Source organism: Montipora capricornis, chromosome 13 (genome assembly GCF_036669925.1).
Source record: "Montipora capricornis isolate CH-2021 chromosome 13, ASM3666992v2, whole genome shotgun sequence".
NCBI lineage: Eukaryota > Metazoa > Cnidaria > Anthozoa > Scleractinia > Acroporidae > Montipora > Montipora capricornis.
The window spans coordinates 29082411-29104910 of NC_090895.1; the positions used below are offsets into that span (position 1 = coordinate 29082411).

Below are 22500 nucleotides of genomic sequence, written 5' to 3' on the forward strand. Positions count from 1 at the left end.
GTCCCCACATTTCCCCCACCACAAGGGCAGAAATTTGTTGCAAAGTCCCCATAAAGTCCCTGTATTGCCCCACATCAGCCCGGGGTCCCCCCACCTCGGGGAAGCCGATGACAAGTGCATAAGACCCCCAAAGACTCGAAAATGAAGAAAAGTAATCCAAAACCCTCAATTTGGCTGACTCTAGGCCTAAAAACCAACTTTAGGCCTAGTTACGCCCAGGGTTAGCCAAATTGAGGGTTTTGGGTTACTTTCTTCGTTTGCGAGTTGTAGGGGTCTAAGGGGTCTTTGTTTTCAAGACACCCTCTTGAATGGGCCCTTTGCAGGATTGTGATCACATGGTACAAAAACCGCCAAACTGGAACGCATGTTGAAAGGATCAATTTCTGAAACGTTTTGTTTTGATTCTCTGTTTGGCTCGGAATGTTGGAAATTGGATTCACTTCAACCTAATCATGTTTTAAGAGAACTGATTCTATTTTTATTCAAATCAATAAACCAGTGGTCATAACATATGTTTCCAATGTTTTGAAAATGTTTGGTTTTTAGAATTATTTTTAGCCTTGTATATCATATTACCTTTTTAAGCAAAATTAATGTTATTATTATTACAGATTTTTTACCACCAAAGCGAACAATATCCCAGGATGGAGAAATTCGCAAAGAGTATGAAGAGGAAATGAGAAAGGTATACAACTCATTTTATTTTGAGCAGAAATCACTTTGTCATGTGCTAATAGTTATGGCATACATTCGAAAGGAGTTTCTAACCTCGCGTTGCAGATTGGTAAGACTCTTTACCACACATGTGATGAGTGGCAAATAATAACAATGTAAACAAAAAAATACATGATACACCATGAATTACAGAGTCCAAAAGATAGCACTTAAGTGCCGACCATCGAATAAACTACATAGAAAACTTGCAAAAACAGTTCTTACTGTTTTGGGGGGTTTCCCATGAAAGAAGGTACACTGTAAGTAGTAAATGAAGAGAAGCAATAATAAGCACATTAAAAAATGTGAACATCTTGAAATGAAAGCTGAACCGTATGCGACAAAAAATTACGCATAAAACTAAGGACATGGTCACTCAACACTCACCAGGAGTACCCCTGGGACGACTTAAAGAATGTTTTTGCTCTCAAATAATGTTGTTATTATTCTGCATTACTGTTTACATTTAAGGTGCAACATGCAAGAGAACAAGAAATGAGAGCAAGTGAGGAAGCTATCCGTCAATTGCAAGAAGAGGAGCAGAGGTTGGTCCAATCTTTAGAGCACCAAGCACAGCAAGATGAAAAACTTGCAAGAAAGATAGTTTCTGAGGAGAGTCCCAAGGTAGATGATTCAATATGTCATGTTCACGCTTATAGTTGCAGTGATTTTGAAACCCTCAACTTTTTAAATTTTTGTAGACTTCACATGAAAAAGAGAGGCTTTCACAGCCAAGTTTGTCACGAAAATCCATATCAAGTACAAGTACAAACTCAGTTAAAGGCAAAAAGAAAAGCCAAGGAAGTCATGGCTGCAGCACACTAGACAGATGGTTTTCCCCAACAAGGCAGTCACCTTTCTTGGGTAGCCAAGGTACTGTGTGCTTGCTATATATTTGATGTCTGATAATGATTCTTATATGAACTATTTATCTTGGAAGAGGGATCTTGGCTTTGCAATGCACTAGATTCAAAATTCTGTGCTATCAGAGTCTCCTTTATTCTGTTGCTGTTTCAATACTGGGCTAAAATGCCAACATCAATTTGATCTCAATTCAATGACTTGAAAAGCTTTTGCTGTTGTTATTATTGTTATTATTATTATTATTATTAACCACTAAAGTCAATCCATATATCTTGGGGTGAGAATTGTGGACCTCTGAGGGCCAGTCCTATCCAAAGACCAAGACGTTTTGGAGGTACACTTTCACAGAATGGGTGTAGTTCTTAGTAGTGTTGCCTTCTGAAGTTGTTGTGGTGTGACCATGTTGAACCACATACTGTTTCCTTTCTCTCACTTCGCTGTCATTTACAGGATTAAATAAACAATACAATCTGGAAGAAGGTGAACCTTCTTTGATGTGTGACACTATAGACAAGGATAGATTCACTTGTGTATCAAATGATGTCAGTGATCTTCATTTTTCTCAAGTCTTTACTGGAAGGAAGGAGCAAGAACACCAAGACTTTCTGTTTGCTTTGAAGCTACAAAAAGAATTTGATTCAGCCAGAAAGAAAGAGGAGACAGTTGATAGAAAGAAAGGAACAGTTGATGCATATTTGTTAAGAAATGGAGACAACAGTGGAACTGGCCCAAAATGCTCCCTTCAGTTTTCAAGCCAGGAATAGAGAATGACGTATTCTCATATCTTTCAGCCCAAAGTACCCATGAAAATAAATACACTGTGGAAGTCCATGTTAGTCAATGACAATAATTTTAATGATTAGACCAGTCTGCCATTTAACCACAAACTATCATGCACTATCAGAAACTACAGTAGCTTTCACATGTTCCTTTCCATTTTTTACTTTTTTAATGAAAATAATCGTTACTTCAACCATTTTAAGGTTCTTTTCTGCAAAGTATGCAGTTTCCTCTCACGTAATAATTAGTGGTTATTTGTGTTAACACAAGCGATGAAAGTGTTCTGCAAAAGTATGAGGTTAATTCCTGTTGGGAATTTTAAATTTAGGATACCACATGAAAAGCTTCTTTTGTACAATAACAATTTTATCTCATTTAATGGCTAATGGTAACAAAATGCAAACCTATGAATGTGTTGGCCACATCCATATCATATGTTTGCTTAAATGTTGTTTGCATACTAGCAAGTGTTTAACTTTGCAATGTTGTTGACCAACGCATGGCCAGATTCATTACCATTACAGAAACATTACTGTTAATGTAAAACATTAAATTGGAAATAGGAGGTTAAGGTGAGAAGTTCATAAAATGGAAAAACATGTTTGAGAATATGTCTTGAGTAACCTCTCTTTTTCCCTTCAACCATACAACACAAAGTATTTGCAAGCCATTGAAAGTACTATCCATTCATGATTTCCCTTGATCGTCAGAATCTGGGTAGGAGTCAACAAATGAAGCCAGCATTTCTGAAGTTTGGTCGGAATCACCATTCTGAAAGCAAGAAAAGCAGAAGCGAAGATAATTAATATTTATAAAGGTCTGAAATGGTTGAGCATTGCACATAAAATGTAAAATTGATGTATTCTTGCTGTCTGGTACTGGTATGTCAATAATTATTATTTTAGGGTGTACTGGGAGATCCCAAAGGGGGGTATTGCAATGGTTCCTAGCAGTATTATTATCTTTTTTCTCACCATTCTTTTGTTGTCCAACCATCACTGTTGTAAATCTGTGATATGAATTTTAAGACTCCCAGGTAGTCAATTGGTTTAATATGATATTTTCAAGAATTCATTAATAATTCATGAGCCTAACAAAACGTTCATAAAACGCCATGTGCATGAGCTTTATATCCTGATAAAACACTCCTCGTTAGTATTCTTTATATAAAGAATACTAATAATACATAGCTTGTTTTTCTTGTATGCTAATATTCACCACTCACAAATTATTTGAACCATTTTTTTGAGTCCAGAGAGACATGCTCTTTGTGGAATGTTTTTTAAGCCATTCAAAAAACTTGCAGCATGTGTTTTATCGGGTCAAAAAACATTTGGCTATGCCTCATGTTTTTAAACCCCGATAAAACACTGCTGCTCGTTTTTTAAACATTAGGTGGAGTCAACACAGACTACTATCTACTCACCTCAATAGTTTGGGAATTGTCCTCTGTGCCTTCACATGGATGGTGATTGCTTTGATCAGGGACACTGTGGTCATTGCACACTTGATCATTAGATTTGCTATTATTGTCCTCAACTCTCCTCCGCTTGGGTTGTGATGTTCCTAGAAAGTTTGTTGAGTCGCATAGCTTCTCTGGATTGTTAGGACAAATATCATCTTCTAATGTTCTCCGGTTTACATTTCCACCATTGGTATGACCTTTATTGGTGTCTGTGAGAAATCCTTGTGTATTGAGTACACGTGCCGTTGATGTGTTCAAACTCAAAGGAGTGAGTTGGCTTACTGATTTCGGAATGACTATATTTGTTCCTGTGTTGCAATCTGTTTCATTGCTTCCTTTTTCTTTGTCACAGGATGATTTCAAGGGTCCATCCAATGTGTTTGGTTGACTTTTTTCAATATCTTCATTCGTGGTATCCACGAAATTACTATCCTCAAGAATCTGCTGGTTTTCTCTGGATGCTAAGGCGTTTACACCTAAGAGTGAAGAACCATCAATGTTCTCATTTCTGAATACTCCACTACTTGAAATACTTTGCAAAATAGTCTGATTGGTCAATTGTCCTAGGGAACTCAAGGGTTGTGATTCAGGTTCACTTTGTTGATAGGTCCTGGAAATAGGTCCATTGGTAAAGTGTTCTTCAGAAGCACCCAGTAATAAAGGACCAGAAGGAGTGCACAACTGTGGGAAAGACCTTGGGTGGATGATGGAATTAGTAACCGCCAAAGCTTCCTGACAAAAACTGGACACCTAAAACAGAAAAGAGATCTAAGACATTTTAAAAGGAATATGTGGATACCATTCTCTATCATGCATAAACTATTCCCAACAATCTTTTCTCTGTGCGTTTGCAGTAGATTGTACAGTACCCCCGGGGGGGACGTTTGTTGCGTCTGGCCAATTAAAGCACTCGTCCCAGGTTCCCCGCGTCTGAGCATTTTAACAAAATGGCAGATGCCATGGTTAATTCGGGGGGGGGGGGGGGGAGGGGGGTACTGCCATATATGGGCTATATAGGTATGTGCTGCTGTGAAGGGTATTGTTTTCAAGCAGTTTACTCTAGCATAGCGTATGTAATTCAGAGCGTTTGGGTCTAGAATAGGGTATCATTTTTCATGAAAAAATGATCATTTTATCAAGACTAAGAAAACCAGGAATTGACAAGTATAAATAAATCCTTTTTTAAGAAAGAAGTGATTGTGGTATAAGGTTTTGTTTTGGCTTTGCTTTAGACTGTGATAGTGACCTCAGTTTCTGGAAAACAGCTACTCTACCATAGGAGTGATTTGGGGAGTTTACTCTAGTATAGGGTAACAAAATCCAGCTGAAACTAGCTCTGGTATAGGCTCAGGGTTCCAGGGTTCCAGGGTCCCAGCGGCACATCCCCACCCCGTAACAGTACATGTACTTCATTCTTTCAACCAAACACCTCCACTTTCCCTCAGTCACCAACTTGTCCTTTTCCCTGTTTCTGCACCCTAATGATCCCTGCAACTCCCTACCTTGACATCTCCATCCTGACATCCGTGACTGAATAATCTCACAGCATGATTAACAGGCGATGAAACGTCAGGTGTGTTGGTGAGCAGACAACACAACAGAACGTGGTACAATGCCTGCCTGCAATCAGCATGGCCATAAGGTATGGGATAAGAGTTGTCAATTGACTGCTGACACTGAATGATGAGCTTTATCACATGAGCTTGAATTTCCTGAAAGGGACATGAAAACAAAGTATAACGAACTACATGTCAAGAACTAATATCATTATAAGGCTGCCATAGGAGATTTCAAAAGCTGACCCTTTCAGTATTGGCCACAGAGATATGTTCTTGAAACAAAAAGCCTTGAACGCTTTGGTTCTGTTGGTTTTTATAACAAGACTGAGCATGATACACTGTATATAAAATGATGAAGATCGAGAAGGGTCTTTGCACCTCACTGCAGACAACAACCTCTTGGATAATTATGTGTAAAACTTAAAATCAAAGAAATGCTAGCAGGTGTTAAACATGCTAGTGGAATCTGGTGGCAGTCATAAGAAGAATAGGTTTGTGTATTAGACTGCTTTGCCTCAAGGGATTATGCCAGCTACAAGGGCTAAGTTCACTTCATTGCATTGGTGAGGGTTTTTGGTTGACAAAGAGAACTCTTATCTGCCATCTTGGTGTCCTCTAGTTTGTGTATTCGCTATTTTTGCATTCCCCATAGCACACTTTGTTATTGTTATGAATTAGCATTTAAAAAGCATTTAAAAGCCTGAAGAGCTTTTTTGTAATTATTTCTTAAATTCATGTAATCTCTGTTTAATTATCTGTTTAAAGTAGAAGTGTAAAGCGCCATAGTGCAGTTAGTGGACATGTCGGCTATATAAATCTATTTATTACATTACATTACAATGCTCTTGGGAAACTGCATATTCCCAAGAGCATTTGAATATGGAAATGGTCAATAAGTGTGAATTGTCTGGCAAGAAGATCTACATTAATTATTTTTATGTACCGGTAATTATTTCCAGCCAAACAATCAAATTTCATGTTTAAAAAAAGCAACTGACCCTGAATGCTTCAGGAGAGATGCTGCTTCCACAAGCAATCAACATTGTAGATAAAGCTGTTGATGAAGTAAATGAAAAAACCCAAATGTGGAAGAAACATTGAATGGATTTTATCAGGCAAAAACCTGGCAAAAAGGGAAAAATTAAAAAATGTATTTTACCTCTAAGTGCTCTGTAAGTTAACATATCATTAGCAGTAGCATGAAACTTCTGTTGGCCTGTAAAAACAGACAATAAGTTTAAAACTAGAAAATGTTTCAATTTGAACAAGGTCATTTTGAAACTACACCAAGCCATTATAAATACCTGCCAACGACTGCTGAACATCTTCTTGAAGTTTTCTTTTCTTTGCCTTAGGGTAAAAACAGGGGAAGTCAAGTATGGGAACTATTCATCACATATGATGAAAATAATATTATTAATAACCTTTTCTTTGTGTGGCAAGCAGTCCAACAATGGTAAGCCTTCAATGAACGTCACTGGTGGATTTTATAGTTAATGTTATAAAGTTGAAGGAGAAGAGCCCTACATTATTTTAACAAACATGCCTTGGTGTGTATTCTTCCATACAGCCCTTTTAGATGGAATACTTAAGCTACATGTTGATTTTTGATGAGGGAGGAAAATTGGCCAACTCAGATAAATATCCTCATAGCAGGCTTCACAACCAGCACCTGCTCAGCAACTACCATTCATTGTAATGTAATTCATTGTAAATGTACCTTTTTAGACATCTGTGTATTTCCAGAATGAGTCGATGGCAGCAACTGAAACATTTGAAGTAATAACATTAATTAAAACACAACACAAAAATTTCATTACCGGTAACGTTAAATGGATTGGTATCTGCCATGCAATGTGACTGAATCGCAGTACACTGTACCTTAGTTTGAGAAGTTAATGGCACTATGTCATCCATAATTTGTTGTATCCACTTAGAAACAACTCCATTCCCATCAGGAAGGCTGTTTGTTAACTGAACCCAGTGCTCTAGCCACTGATACACAGAACATCTGAGTTGTCTGAAACATCAAAAACCTCATGGTGATACATGTAATAACAACACTGATAAAGTCATGTGGTTCATTTGAACTGGTTTGCACAGAGGTGCAAGGTAAAATACAGTAGGACTCGGGATCCCCTATGAGGTTTTGTCACCTTAGGACAGAACATCGGAAACGTCTTGCGATAATCTTTGCAGATGGTGGGTGGGTTCTTTAATTAATTTAACATCCCACTGAATTTTTTAATGAGAAGCCTCCGGTTAATATAGTTCTCACCGAAGGAGTCTTACCATAATTGCAGATGTCTTAAATAGACAGGTTGCACTTTTTCCTATGTTATTTTAAGACCCTGTGAACTGGTCAGGTCCCGCGGTTCAAACCTACAACCTCCTTTGCGGTAGTCAGTGGTAGTCAACCACCTGAGCCAACCCAACAGTTGTCAATAAAAAGTTCTGATGAGCTAGAGGGGTACTAAAATAATATTCCCACACTGACCTGTAAGGTTTGTCATAACCATAATTGGGATCTTGGCATTTTGTCCAAGACAGTTCTTGCAAAAGATAGTTCATCAGTAGATCACAATATGGCATGAAAAGGGTTCCACACCTATCATTAATAAAAGGAACCATGTCAGTACAGTGTCTACATGTTGTTACAGTAGTGCAGTGATCACTAATAAGGCATTTTCCATTGCTGGACCAAGGCTTTGGAATGAACTGCCAGTTTCCTTAAAGAAAGGCTGCCAACATCCATACCTTAACCCATTGACTCCCAGGGGTTCCCCATTGACGAGTAAAATCATCTGGCGTTAGACAGGGTAAAATACTAAGTCTGGCCAGTTTCGGCCGGTTTGGACGTCAAAGGGTTAATTAACGGGTTAATTAAAAAGTGTACCTTTAAAAATTGCTTTACCTTATTTTATCTGTAAGGTGAGAATTTTTAATTTGTTAATGATACATAATTAGTCATTTCTAAGGTTTTCATTGTAAACAGATTTCTGTAAATAGATTTTTGTATAACAATTTATAAAGCGTTATGAGCAGTTAGTGTGATAACTCTATATAAATAAACTCATTATTATTATTATTATTATTATTATTATTATTATTATTATTATTATAGTGCCTATTACCTCAAAAAACCTTTTTGACTCAACAATAGTTAAGAGAATTATTCTCTGAATTTTCAGTAAAAAGGTTACAAAGAGAAAAATATAAGTGGACTGTTACTGTTAGTTGAATATTAATTTAGTTCAGTTCATTTCGATTTCTTATTTAGTTGCTCAATTTCAGTCGATTTCCAGATACGCCCTGTCTTTGTGTGTGATTTGCAATCTAGAGTCTTGCAATTAACTACAAAGTATATTGATTTGCGTTGCGATACACCCTTTGAACTTGTTCTGTCAATTCAAGTGCATAGGAGGATAGTTGGTAAGATGTTTGTATTTTGTTTTCCCTTTCCCTTTCTGTTTATTATAGATCTTTTAGACATCATAACTTCAGTTATCAGTGATTTTGTTTAGTCCTTATTTATGTTACCTACATGTGTTTTATCCTTCACCCCTAAGGCTTTGTTTTTGTTGTTGTTTGTATTTTAGTCTGACAATATAAAGTCCCGCTAAATCTATGGAATAAACCTTGAATTAACCTGGTTTATCATGGCTTATTAGCAATGTACAGCTCATTATCCTGGTACAGTACTTGGACCACAGAACATTAAATTTTGATTGTTGATTTTGACCTTTGAACACTGCGAACTAAATTGCGATCACCAGGAGCTACACAAACTATTTCGGAGAATAAATAAATTGGAAAAGTTTGTTGAGGTGGTAGGCACTTAAACCTTTCCCCACCTGAGAGTCAGACTAATGTCTTATAGATTTTACTTTGTCTGATAAATGCCAGACAATTTTTACTCAACAATTGGGAGTGCTTTAGGTGTAAATGGATTAAGGGTTGTTATGTACTTCAAGCTTTCTTGTCTTACATACTACTGTAGATACTACTGAACAGGCAAAGTGCAAAACCTGTTGATTACCCTACATGGGTATTGCCCACTTGCACCAGTCAACCAATTCTTCATGTCCTGCACAGGTTTTGAACATTTGATATCTATTGTTTAAGAATCTAATTATCTAATTATTATCATCAATATTCTGTTGACGTGTGATGAGTGTACACTAACTCAATTAATGTTTGAGTTAGTGTACATTGCCATTATATTTTCATTACCTGTCTATGAGGCTTGTTAGAAAATCTACAGCATTTTTATGAATCAAGGGTAAACTTGCATGTAACAACACTGATTCGACAATGATTGCATTTTTCTGCAAATAAAATGTTCAGCATCAGCATTACAAAGTCTGAGAACAAAAATTAGTTATCTGAGTGTCTTCAACAGCTGAAGGTAAAGAAGTGTTCTCCCCACGACAAACCTATTGTCTAAGATATAATGATCAATTATTATTGCATTAACATTGATCAGAAACCCATAAGGGTTGAAAAGTGTTACGCGCGCTCACAGCTTCCGAATATTCAGTGCGAACTGATACATACCAATGTTTGAGAAACATAGACATCATGTAAAAACTAGCAATATGTTAAATTTCCGATGTTTCGGCGACCTCATGACGGCATTATTAAGGAGATGGATATAAAAGATATAAAATACTCCAAATTTGCATAAGTGAAGAAGAGCTAGACAAGACTTTTATAGCATGGATTGAATCTGTTTGCATGTTCAGCTGTGGTCTTAATTGTTTGATATACAGCATTTCATTAACAAGACAGTCTAATTTGTTCATGTATTTCTCCAACACTCTAAAGCAGCTGAGGAGGTCCTCAGGGACAGCACCTGTGTGGTCTTGATCATGATGCTGACATACATAAGATGACATACTATTGTGGCCACGTGTGTAGCCACACCATAGCTACCTGTATCCATGAGGTCGGCGACACATCGGAAATTTAACCTTAATCGCTAGTTTTTACATGTCTACATTGATACAACTCAAGTATTGTGCAAGGAAATTAAATTCCTATCTGCACAGCCTAATTCCAACTTACCAATGAGTGCCCTGTGACAGACAATATTCTTGTAAAGAGACTGATGCTGGTATCAACAGGGACTGAAACCTCTCTATTGAAATCTTCCCTGAAATGTTTAAAATAAAACTTTAGTTCAGGAGAAAAGTTGGATTTACATATTAATACAAAGCTAATTGGCCATTTCCAAGTTAGTTCATGCCTGCCTCTTCAAAGCGAGTCAAAGAGTGAAGTTTTTGCAATGGTAATTAGTTCTACTTTACATATGAATGAAAACTAATTTTCGTAAGAAAAACTTGACACTTAGACTTGACTTGAAAGGGAGGCAGACATGAACTTGGAAATGGCTTAATGGCCACTATTCCATAATAGTAAAGTCTTACATGTAATAACACACTGTCCAGCATTTAACAACATTCAGTTATATGTACATTATGTTGTTGAAACAAGTGTTACCAGCTTTACAAGCATGCACTCAACATTGAATACCTGATCATTGCAGACAGACAATTTAACAATGAATTAATTCTTGAAACCAGAGTGTAAGTTCGTCCAGGTTCAGCACAGGGAATTTCACCCAGTGACAATGTTTCAGGCTGGGATGATGACTTCCCAGAGGGCCTTGAGGCATCTGAAGTCAAAAGTAAAAAAATATCTTATTGAAAAGGTTATTAAACATTTCAGCTATTAATTATTTGCAGATGTGTCCAGAAATGCAATATAGTAATTAGGTGCACATGGATTTCAATGAGCGTCACAAAGTGTCATCTTGTTGAAAATTCCCCAACTTCAACATCACTTGTGTCTCTGAATACAGACAACTATCACCACAAAGTGTCCCCCAAAAAGCTGCTCCTCTATTAAGGATAAACTACTGCATTTACCCTAAGCTAAAAATAATGTTTCTTCCCTAAAGTGGTCACTTTACATCCACATCTTCTGTAGCTTATATACAAACTCAGAAAACGACTTTGCTTAATAGCCCAATGATTGGTTGAACATGGCACCACAATACAGAGATCATGAGTTGAAATCCTGTTCAGGGTAAATAAATTATTCACTTCCCTTTGTACTGTATCAGTGTTCCAGATTAGAGGCGGGTCTCGGGTCAAAAACCCGACAAAGAAGGCTTCCCGTCCTGACAGATGAATGTGTGAGCCAAAGGCCACTGCTGGCACGACGTCTGGGTGACCCGTCAAATGGTTTACATAACTCCCCACTTTAAAAAATTAACTGGATCGCTGCTGTATCCAACATGAAGTGTCTCTTTCAGAATTTCCTATCCATTTTTAACAATAAAGTTAGGAGAAAGCTTAGCATTTTAAAGTAACCTGGTTCAGCATTTTCATAGGCAGTATCCAGCAGCTTGTGAATGGTATTGATAACTTTGTTCCACTGTACTTCCCAGGGACACACTGGATTACTTCCTCCAGTTACGCTGCGATTGCATCTTGGCAACAGTGCAAAACACCTGCAAGCACTCTATAAAACAAAAATCTCTTTATTCATTCACTTTCTAGGTTATGATAATTTAGCCTGTGAGCATAATGTATCTATGGCAATTGTTTTTCCAGCAAAGAGAAATGATAGCTGGAAATAAGACAGCATTTGCAAAGGAACAGGAAGAAATAAAGGCACTAAACTAACCTTCCTTGTTTCTTCACAAGGTGAATTAAGCTGAAGAAACAGGAAAGCTTGAATTTGATTCTAAAACAAAAGGAAATGTAAGTAAAAAATATCTGGTCTGTAGCCAGCCATTTCTGATCATAAAATGAGATAAAATTAAATAATTATCGTAAAAGTTGACTCTGGCTAATAAAGACAATTAACTTTTTAATGGACGTTTTGGTTACTACTGTAACCTTCTTCAGCAAAATGTAAATTGTGGCAGCATCCGTGGTGTTACATATATAAAAGAACTTTAAAATACAGAGAGGGTGACAATGAAGGTACTGTGGGAATACTAAATGTGGGTAGAAATGAAGTGTGAACATTTTTTTTCCTAACATGATCTTAACAAATCTGAAGTTTCTTATAAATGACTGGGAATGATATATGCTCATTAATTGAGTTTGCATCATTTGCTTCACCAACATGAAATTGACCTAAAGAATGTTGACATTATTGACCATTTGCCTTCATGAAGACAAAGACTTTTCCTCGAGGTGTGGCACTCAATCTGAGATGTGAACCCAATTAATGACCACACATCATTCCCAGCCATTTATAAGAATCTTAAGAATTTTTAGGAACGTGTTAGAGAAAAAAAAATTCACGCTTTGTTTCTACCCGCATTTAGTATTCCCACAGAACAATCATTGTCACCCTTTCTGTATTTTTTAATTCTTTTGTCCAAGTAATTACATATATAACACCAGGGATGCCGACAAAATTTACATTTTGCTGAAGGATGTTACAGGAGTAACCGAAACATCCAAGTTATTCATCTTTTTTAACAAGAGTCAACTTTTACGATATTTTATCTCATTTTATTAACAAAATGTAAGTTAATTTCTCCATAAAAACAGGATCTAAGACAGGATCTCACATTGTAAGGGAATCCAAGTACGTAATTACATGTATTATCATTTATTATATTGTCAACCTCGGATATTGCGTTTCTAGCTTTTTTTGATTCGTTCACGGAATTTCAGGTATCAAGCTCATATACCATATGACCTAATACGGAAACTGATTGAAACAAGTGTTGCCAAGCTGGAAACTGATTCCAAGTGTCTAAGCGCTCAGAATCGATATTGTAAGAAAACTTAATGAAATAATTATATTTGTATTATTCCATTTCCATTTATTGGATATGTGCTATGCACCTCATTGAGTATTTACCATCTCATATCCAACACATGCTTACAGAAGAAATTAATATTATTATCAGAACACATATTAATAATAGTTATTATTATTGACCTTTCAAGACAGGATCATGTAGGAACAAGATCCTGCATGTCTCTACTTAGATCTTTCACTGTCACGAAAGAAACCCATAAAACTGTCCCAATCAATAGCTGTAACTTGATTGGTATAAAATTAATAGGTTCAAGATCCCTTTGGACCTTTGCTTTGTTTGAATATCAGGTCTGTGGACTCTTGGATGAAAATCAACATGTGATCTTGTCTGGATCTTGAGAGATGGTTATGGTAGGCTGCAGTATTGGGACCTGAAGAAAGACTCCTTGTCAGTGTTGGGTTTGACATTCAACCCGTTTTAAAGGCCTTCTTGCCCATCATCTTCACAACTTGAACCCATGCTTCAACTTGAAACAATTGACTGGGATCTAACTGCTCTTTGTATGACACTCTCAATCTAACAATTGCCCACTGCACCACTTGCCCCTCCGGGGTCAATGGGTTAACCAATATTCTTTTAGAAGCATAATTCACTGACCTTGAAAGGCCCTGTTGGACCAGGAAAGAAAGACAAGCAAGAGACCAGGATGGACAATAAAGGAGGCTTATCCTGTAAAAAAAAGAGTTGGTGGTATTTTAGACGGAAAAACAGTCTTTTAAGACTGTCATTAACGTCAGTTTGCACAACAACAAATGGCATAATTGCATTTCTTTGTTCATATCTTTACTTACTGGAGATTTGTTGGACAATATGGGAGAAATGATTGCAGGGATGATTGATTTGGACACTTCTCTTGAGAGCTCTGAAAACTGTAAAAAAATAATCCTGAATAAGGATTACTTCACACATGAACATGGATTGTTATTGTGCAACAAAGAGACAAGGATTCTTTCATTTCAAAATATTTTTTACCTCTACTGCATATTGCAAAATGTCATCAATGAGTTTACTGCAATAATTGATAACATCTGATCTGAATGAACTCTGCAAATAAAAAAACATGCTCTGGATATGCAGGCAACCTTGAACCCACACTCTACGAAAAAAGAAGAGCCCAGGTGTGCTAGAAAGGCTTAAGCTTGAAATTATGGCATGTGAAAGTTGTTTTGCAGATAGTGTCTTTATGATATATAACACATACATTATTGCATCTCTCATTCTTAATAATTGCAACATGTGTATGTTTACTGGTATTGTCACCTTTAACTGTTATCTTAAAATCATCATAATATAAGAATATTAAAATGTTCAAAGTGAGTGTTGGCAAAATGCTAATTGTAGACTTAGCAACAACAAATAGGACCATGGAGGCTGTGGTCAGGACTACCCAAAGAACCAATTAGCACTAGTTTCTAAAGTTCTTTTCCCATTGGTGGAGTACGTATTCAGCTCTTACTCCAAATAATCTTGTTACCATTACCTGTATCAACTGTAGAAGAGTCCGTAACCATGAAACACAATTCTTCGTAAAAGTATCTGTGTCACATTGTTCAATAGTGATTCCAAGGAGGCATAAACCTAACCAACTATTGTGAATCAAAACAGTAATATTGTAAGCTTACCACACGTATAAAAACTTACAGATTCAAGGTCATTATTTAAAAGGAAATTTGAAGAAACTAAGGGAATCGTCAAAATAACCTGTCAGTCTTTGAACTGAGGAAGGTATTGACTTTGCCTATCCATCCATCGGGGATTTTCTAGAGACAACAAAATAATCAGCTGGTTTTTTTTAGAAATACACGTGGTAACTTATGAACGTGAAAACACCACAATGAAAAGTATTTTATACAAAAAATGCAGGTTGAATTTATACCTCAGTATTAAGATATTGCTTTGAATTCACACAATCAAGGAAAAAGGATACGTATATTTCTGGTTTCGAGTCGAGGAGTGAACTAACTAAAGTGGAAAATTCAGCCGCCATTTTGATTTACTTTGTTAACCCGCTTGCCACAGTTAATGCAGTATCGTAGTGTAGACCACAATGCAATTCGATTCCAAGTGCCAACATGGCGGCTCATGGAGGAGGATTTTCTACCTACTCTGCCGAAGTGAGGGAAAAATTAAGCCAATGGGATGTAAAAGATTTCAGTCTGGCGCCTCTTTCGGAGAAGCAGAGAAATAGTGTATTAGAACTGACTACTGTTGCAAGCGATCGCCCTCTTTTAGATGAGGTAAAAATACATTTACTGAAGACATACATATAAGCTTATTTTTACCTCTTCGCACATTTAACCCAATTTTTGTAGTGGTGTTGGACTTCCAAAGGCATAAAAGAAATATAATTAAATGTATGAATTTTGAAGTGGCTCCCAGCCTTTTCGTGAGTAGAGAGTTTATGCCACCAGGTTTGTGTCCTTTTGGCATAGTTGACATAGTTACCATCAAGGTGTGATTTTTTGTAGTACTATGGCAAAGGCAATACAATACTTTATATTTTGTATGTTACTGTAATATACATACCAGTTATACAATGCATTCGAGTGGCATACCGTGGAATACCCCAAAAAAAGACAAGTGACGAATGGGATATTTCACGGTTTACCACAAGAAAGGGTTGCATAACTATTTTATACCATGCCATAGAAATAACAGTGGCCAGCATGATGGGAAGTTTGGGTGTGATACTGTTGAATTGCAGTGATTGATGGGAAGGTATGATGGAGTACTGGTGAATAAATAACAGCTTTCCTGCATTCTGGATGGCTGTATTTTCTATGACATGGTATGAAGTAATGTACATAACTGTACATTTTGTATAACCTAATCCCACACTTCTTGCTGTTCCTAATTTAAACTCTGAGTTTGTATTAATGTGTAAAGAGGTGTATGAAGATGAAATAAAGAGACTAATAACTTGTGACTTGACTTGAAAGACAGAGCCCAGAGTTGTAATTATGTCAGCTGTTGTACATTATTGTTTAGTTGCCAGATGATGAATTTACAAATCTGCCAGCCAAGAGACTTCTGAGTGACAGCAGCAAAGAGGCTGCAATGGATATCTCAAGAGTTGATTTAGGATCAGAGAAGATTGAGAATGCTCAACAGGTCGGGTGTAGTCATCCCCCTAAAAATCATTGTACATCAACTTCCCACTTCCTTCCTGCCTTCTCCTCTCTTTCCTGGCCACAGATGTTCTGATTGGCTCTTCTGCAGAAATGTTTTTAGCATTTCTTTTCTAACCCAGCCAACATACCAGATAGTTGCCAAATGAACTGGCTTTGGAGACTTAAAGGGCCACAAGCTTATCTGTTTAGCAGTAAAGTGTTACCCTTATGAAGTGAACTTTATTATCATTAAAATTTATTTAAATGGGAGCACCTAGACCCCATCCAAATTATTACCCCATCAGTACGTTTTTTGTTTTTACAAAATGAAGTATAGAAGATTTATTCATAATTTGAGGGCATTTTAAAACCATTCACAACTCAGGCACACTAGGATGTCCCCAGTTGACAAGTGAAATTGTTTGGGGTTAGACAGAGTAAAATCTGTCTCACTCACAGGGGTCAATAAGTAAATAATTAACAGTAATTATTATTCATGAGTGCACATTGGATATGAGATGATAAATAGCCAACCAATGAGGCATATAGCGCCAGATTGGCTCTATATAACCCTTGGACACTTGGAAATTAATCACTCACTGAGAAACTATGTCCCCATTAAAGCCAATCAGTTTCCAGCTTGGCAGCACTTGACTCAATCAGTTTCCATATGAGGTCATTGGTATATATATCATCAAGGTACATAAGCTGATAACCAAGACTGGTTGTGCTAATCAGACAGCTTGAAACACAATTATATCCAAGGTTTAGAATTTAAAAATAAAACAATAAATGCTACTTGCGCTTGTTGGATATGAGATGATTATAGCCAACTTGGGGCAACACACCTCATTGGCTATCTATCATCTTTGCATGAACACATGCTCATAGAATAACAATAATTTTTTGCACATTTTTACGTACAGTGTTGTCTCCCTTTAGTTTTTTGCTTGGTTTGCAAATGTCGAAGCAAAAATGGAACAAGAGCAGGAGTCATCATACAGGTTTTAGAACTACATGTTTACAGCTCTTTTTGTTTTCACCAACAAAGAAGTCTAATCTAAACAATGAATTTATCCTTTATCTATCTTCTTAGGACATACGCAGCACAGCTGAGTTCATATCGCACTCATTGTGACAGCATTCTTAATGAGGTTGAAGCAGCTTTGCAGCACCTTCAGGATTTGAAGCAAAAACATTTACTTGTGTCCACAAAAACAGGAGCTCTTCACGAGGCCTGTGAACAACTTCTTCAGGATCAGGTTTTGTGTAACATTTACTGTGTCCTATCATTTTAGAAATTTCTGAAAAATTTTTGCCCTCCTTCAAGTGTTTGGTCCAACTTGCACACAGCAGGCCTTGCTTAGGACTCTTCCAGGAAAAACCATATGCTAGTCATGATGCAAGCCACATTCACAATTTATTGGACTTAAGGTGCTTGCACACTAGGGGTCATTTTGCAGCTACATGACCCCAGAATATGTATCAGTTTAAAAATATATGCCATACATATAACGCGGCAGCTCTTTTAACTTTCCTGTCCGTGTCAGGGTTCGAACATTCCAACTTCCAATCTTCAAATCTTCAAAGCAACTTCCTCTTCAGGACGGTGTCTTCCTTTTGGCTTTCAACAGCGCCTGTCACACATGGTGTACCACAGGGAAATGGCCTCAGCAAGTCATAATGATCAGTGATGCTTGTTTTGGTAACATGTAAATAGCACCAGAGTGAGTTGTTAGCCCACTGCTGGCCGGCTAGTGTGGAGGGAATGCCTCCTTCAAGCACCACTGCCATAGCCTGGTTTTGAGTTTGGAGCATCCATCTCCTAGACCAGTTGCCTTTGCCCAGCTAACAAGCCCGGTTTGCCTGACTATTTAACCCATAGTTGAGACAGGGGTTGCTGAGCAGCAGAGCATATCCACAATCTGCTGGGTCATGCATAATACAGCCAACGGGGCCCCAGCTCCTACGCACATCATATTTATGTTCCCTGATCAGAGGGTAAGCCGGTTGTGCCCCCTCCCACTGGGCCCCTCTTGGTCTGCGCCTGTGTAGTGGTTATTCCACAGATACCCCAACCTACCCTTCAGCAATCCACCTTTGGACTACCTCCAGGAAGATCAGGAAGTTTATCTATGTGCCGCCCAGGGGATGCATTGTATGGGCCGGAGGGCCAGCCCTTTGGACCAGCCCAGGGACATGTAGCGGCAATCAATTCCTGTTTCGTTCACGAGGGGACTGTAGCAGGCGCCTGTATCAAACATCAAATTGCACACCTTCATTCACAACTGCAGCCATTACATGTCCCAGGGACATGAAGCAGCAGTCAAATCATATTTCATACATACAGGTGGAGATGTAGCAGGCACTATTATAAGGGGCTCACAGCAGGGACAAAACTTATTTACGCACACACATTCGCAACTGCAGTTATTACGTGTCCCAGGGACGTGCAGCGGCCAGGTGTTGCATTGGCTGAGTTCTTTGTGTCACACGATTTCACACCGATGTTTTGTCACTCCAACATTCCCCGTCAAAGTTCATTTAGTCAAACTTCTCCTGGCATGTTGCAGCAACGAATGTCGCAGAAAGGGAGCTAGACAATCTGCAAGCCAGATTAGCAGCAAATTTCGCATTTAAGTCTAAGTTCCCAAGCTGTTCATGTGATAAAAACGTCCTTTTTGCAACATTCATTGCTGCAACAAGTCATGTCACATGAAGTTCGACCAAATGAACTTTGGCGTAACATGTTGCAGTGACAAAACATCGGTGTGAAATCGTGTGACATGAAGAACTCAGACAATGCAACACCTTGCAGCTGCATGTCCCTGGGACGCGTAAATGTTCTCTACATAGTCTTTGAATAAAATAGATAGATGTTCCAGGGACATGCTTATGGTGCAATTTCAATGTTCTGTGTGTACATGTTGTGATTTGGTTGGTGCTTCATGTCCCCGCTACAGGTTCCCGCTCCATGCCACATTATATACATTTATATGGAAATATATGATTTTAAAACTGTTACATGGCTACATGTTCTGGGTTCATGTACCCCTAGCTGAAAAATGACCCATAGTGTGCGAGCACCTTAAAGTGGTCCTATAACAAGTGCTATGATTTTCCACACCAAGCCTTGAGCTTTCATTAGCCCAACTTACAGCCTACACTTTGATACAATCTTTCAAGATTGTTCAGACTCTCACGCCATGCATTCTAATCTCTTGTTCAATGAATTGCTTTCTTTCAGACTAAGCTAATGAACATGGCTGAAAGTATCAGCAATAAACTGTCATATTTTAACGCCTTGGATCATCTTAGACATGTAAGTTTTCAGTGCTGTAGGAGCACTAGTGTTTTTTTTTTCAACCAGAAGAGTTTCAGTCGTAAGTGTTTTTATACAATCATGGCTTTTATCTTCTTTAATCCTAGAAACTCAACTCCCCAACTTTCTCTGTGACGAGTGAGTCCTTTGTTCCAATGTTAGCAAGACTTGACGAGTGTATTACATTTATATCCAGCAATGTAAGTCTTTCTGAGCACTTGAACTAAGACAGAGAAGTATTTCTAGGCTGGACTGAGGGATTCATTAGTGGACAGTATAATATATGTTATGGTTCAGAAAAATTCCTGGTTCAAATTTTTTTAAGCAGTTTAGTTTAGATTTTCCTTTGTTTTCATTGTTTTGTTTGGGAGTCAGTGTGGCCCAGTGGTTAGGGTGCTTGCCTTAAGATCCTGAGATCCCAGGTTCAAGGCCCGCTCTGACCACTCGTTGAATTTGTTCCTGGTATTTCCTGGTTCAATTTCCCAGCTGCATGTGTAAATAGCCAACTGGTTTGCCTCCAGCCTGTTCCATCGTTTTGTTGATTGTGTTTTAAGTATATTTTTGTATTTTATTTTTATGTTGTTTATTATGATAATGGATACCGGTATTAGACAAAGAAGAAATTAAAAGAGTAATAATAATATGAGTAATTAAGAGTATTATTATTGGTCACTTGCAAGTTCCTATTGTATCCTGTAATAGGTAAATGTGTTAATGTTTGCAATAAGATGTTACTATGAATAACCTGTACAAAATATCCGCATTGGTAAATTATGGAGTTTAGATGTATGTTGAACGATTTGCTGAAAGGAAAAAAATAATTTGGAAGAGATCAACAGTCAGTATCTAACATTGTTTTCTGCAGCCTCAGTTTAAAGAGTGTCCAGTGTATCTTTTACGATTTAAACAATGTCTCAATCAAGCCCTCAATCAAGTGAAGTCTCATGTTGTAAGCTTGCTGAAAAATGCTACTTCACAAGTCTTAGCAAACAAGGTAAAGGACATCAAAAATATACCTAATGTGATTATAATGTTTAAGCCCTTTGCCCCTGAACCAGTGTCATGTACAAGTAAAATTGTTTGGCGTTAAACAGACTAAAATGTAATAAGGTGTAGCAGTCTTAAAAGATAGTGTGTTAAACACTGTGAAACAATGTTGTTCTGTGCAGTCCACATGTAAGGTGATGATTAAGACTTGTGTGGGATGTTGTGCTTGTTTTCAGGAAGGGGTCAATACCTCTGACAACTCATTTGCATTGTTCTATGGAAAATTCAGAACTTGTGCACCAAGAGTAAAGGTTTGTTCTGTTGTCTCTGATTGCATTATTGAGATTTTTTAAAGGACTAAGACATGAGGTAAACCTTGTCTCTGAGAGGATGGAAGCATTAGCCTTAAACATGCAGATTCTCTTTAGTTAAAACGGGAAATCAGACAATTAATTAATATTCTTGCTCTCAAGACAACATGCATATTATCACTGTGACAATGGTTGATGACATTATCTCTTCTGTACTGAGACACTAGAATAAAAAAGTTTTAGTGTCTCAAATTTTGTAACAATAATTATGTTATCAACGAGTGTTTTTTTTGAAAGCATAAAGTGCAATTTTCGATCCTTATTTGAGATTAACAAGGTCAAGTTTTCTTTGTTTTCAGAGTTTAATGGAACAGATTGAGCAAAGGAGTCACTTAAGCTCAGAGTAAGTACTCTTTGACTTTATTACCAAATTATTGGCTCTCTTAAAGTGCACCTAAACTCAAATATTTTTCGGCTACAATATTGATCAATCTCCCCACCAAAAGCAAACATGTTTTACCATTTTTATCTCACAAATTCGTTTTTTATATGCCGGGCAAGACACGTGCAGTTATCAAAAGGAGCAGTAATTTGGACCCACGATCGTGATGTAAAAGGCATAGGTCTATTCTCAATTTTACGTCACAAACTGCTTTGCAATGCAAAATTTCTTTGAAAAGAGGAATGCAAAGCAGTTTGTGACATGAAATTGAGAATAGACCCATGCCTCTCACATCATGGTGGTGGGTACAAATTACTGCTAGTCTACGTGGCTTGCATGGAACAGAAAAAGTGAAATTATGGTTGACAATGCTGACATACTTATGTTTGCTGTGGATGGGGAGATTTATATTAGGAACAAAAAATATTTGAGTTTATATAGGTGTACTTTAACTTACAGTTCAAGTAAGTTAAGCCTCACATTCAGTAGCTTTGCAAATTCACATTTTCTTTGTCAGTGGCTTGAGGAGTCTCTGCAGTCATCTGTTATCTAAGATGAATATAAACTTTTTCTTACTGTCTAGACTACCCAATCAACCTCACAATGTTACGCTTATACCAGTATTCCCAAAGTTCTAGGGGTGGGCAACAGTTACCACAAATCCTTTTAATAAAAACAACACAACATTCCAGGCTTACCATGGAATTTCCTTATCACTGAACTCTGTCCAAGGCTATTGTACTACTCATTAAATTGTTTTTTCTATTTAATTTGTCAGGTACGGCTCTCTTCTGAGTGACTGCCAACAGTGTTACCTGTCACAGCGCTCTCAGTTATTGACTCCCTGTGTCAGTGACGCTGTCGACAAATTGGCCAAGCAATATGAAAGAAATCCGTGTTCCCTGGTGAGAATATTCAACTTTTGATGTAGTAAGTATCATTTTAGCAGTTGAAATGAGCTTGAAGCACTTATATTGGTTGACTTAAGTTTTTCTTTTCTGTTGGCCTCTAGGTGCGTGCAGGCTGTTCAGTATTGATTCATGTCTGCCAAGATGAATATCAGTTGTATTATCACTTCTTCTCAAAGCCTAGTT

The 22500-nt window shown here is 37.5% G+C and overlaps 3 protein-coding genes across 5 annotated transcripts in view; 2 read left to right on the forward strand and 1 right to left on the reverse strand.

Moving 5' to 3' along the window:
• LOC138030072 (E3 ubiquitin-protein ligase rnf168-like) overlaps window positions 1-2967 on the forward strand; it is a 9814-nt gene extending 6847 nt beyond the window's left edge. Inside the window, exons 3-6 of the mRNA XM_068877926.1 lie at window positions 612-685; window positions 1186-1338; window positions 1416-1587; window positions 2029-2967. Coding sequence (XP_068734027.1) covers window positions 612-685; window positions 1186-1338; window positions 1416-1587; window positions 2029-2342 — 713 coding nt within the window. The 3' untranslated portion in view covers window positions 2343-2967. The remainder of the gene's footprint in view (window positions 1-611; window positions 686-1185; window positions 1339-1415; window positions 1588-2028) is intronic.
• On the reverse strand, window positions 2412-15223 carry LOC138030068 (proline-, glutamic acid- and leucine-rich protein 1-like). The gene is made up of 20 exons (XM_068877921.1): window positions 15111-15223; window positions 14936-14994; window positions 14715-14820; window positions 14207-14278; window positions 14026-14103; window positions 13832-13903; window positions 12076-12135; window positions 11760-11910; window positions 10918-11059; window positions 10450-10537; window positions 9616-9710; window positions 7880-7990; window positions 7264-7402; window positions 7103-7147; window positions 6687-6732; window positions 6542-6598; window positions 6381-6436; window positions 5326-5535; window positions 3785-4573; window positions 2412-3129 (listed from the first exon to the last, which is right to left on the reverse strand). Exons 1-20 carry the CDS (start codon window positions 15219-15221, stop codon window positions 3046-3048), a joined length of 2571 nt encoding a protein of 856 aa, XP_068734022.1. The 5' UTR covers window positions 15222-15223; the 3' UTR covers window positions 2412-3045.
• Window positions 15224-15290: 67 nt separating this feature from the next.
• The window catches only part of LOC138030070 (conserved oligomeric Golgi complex subunit 3-like), a 23966-nt gene continuing 16756 nt past the window's right edge, over window positions 15291-22500 (forward strand). The window contains exons 1-11 of one of the 3 annotated variants that reach the window (XM_068877923.1): window positions 15301-15471; window positions 16223-16345; window positions 17287-17348; window positions 17441-17606; window positions 19592-19666; window positions 19774-19866; window positions 20532-20660; window positions 20890-20964; window positions 21324-21367; window positions 22185-22311; window positions 22419-22500. The exon at window positions 22419-22500 is cut by the window's right edge and continues 10 nt beyond it. In XM_068877923.1, coding sequence (XP_068734024.1) covers window positions 15307-15471; window positions 16223-16345; window positions 17287-17348; window positions 17441-17606; window positions 19592-19666; window positions 19774-19866; window positions 20532-20660; window positions 20890-20964; window positions 21324-21367; window positions 22185-22311; window positions 22419-22500 — 1141 coding nt within the window. In that variant the 5' untranslated portion in view covers window positions 15301-15306. Of the gene's footprint in view, window positions 15472-16222; window positions 16346-17286; window positions 17349-17440; window positions 17607-19591; window positions 19667-19773; window positions 19867-20531; window positions 20661-20889; window positions 20965-21323; window positions 21368-22184; window positions 22312-22418 lie in introns of all 3 variants that reach the window. The other 2 variants (XR_011128029.1, XM_068877922.1) reach the window with 2 other exon arrangements.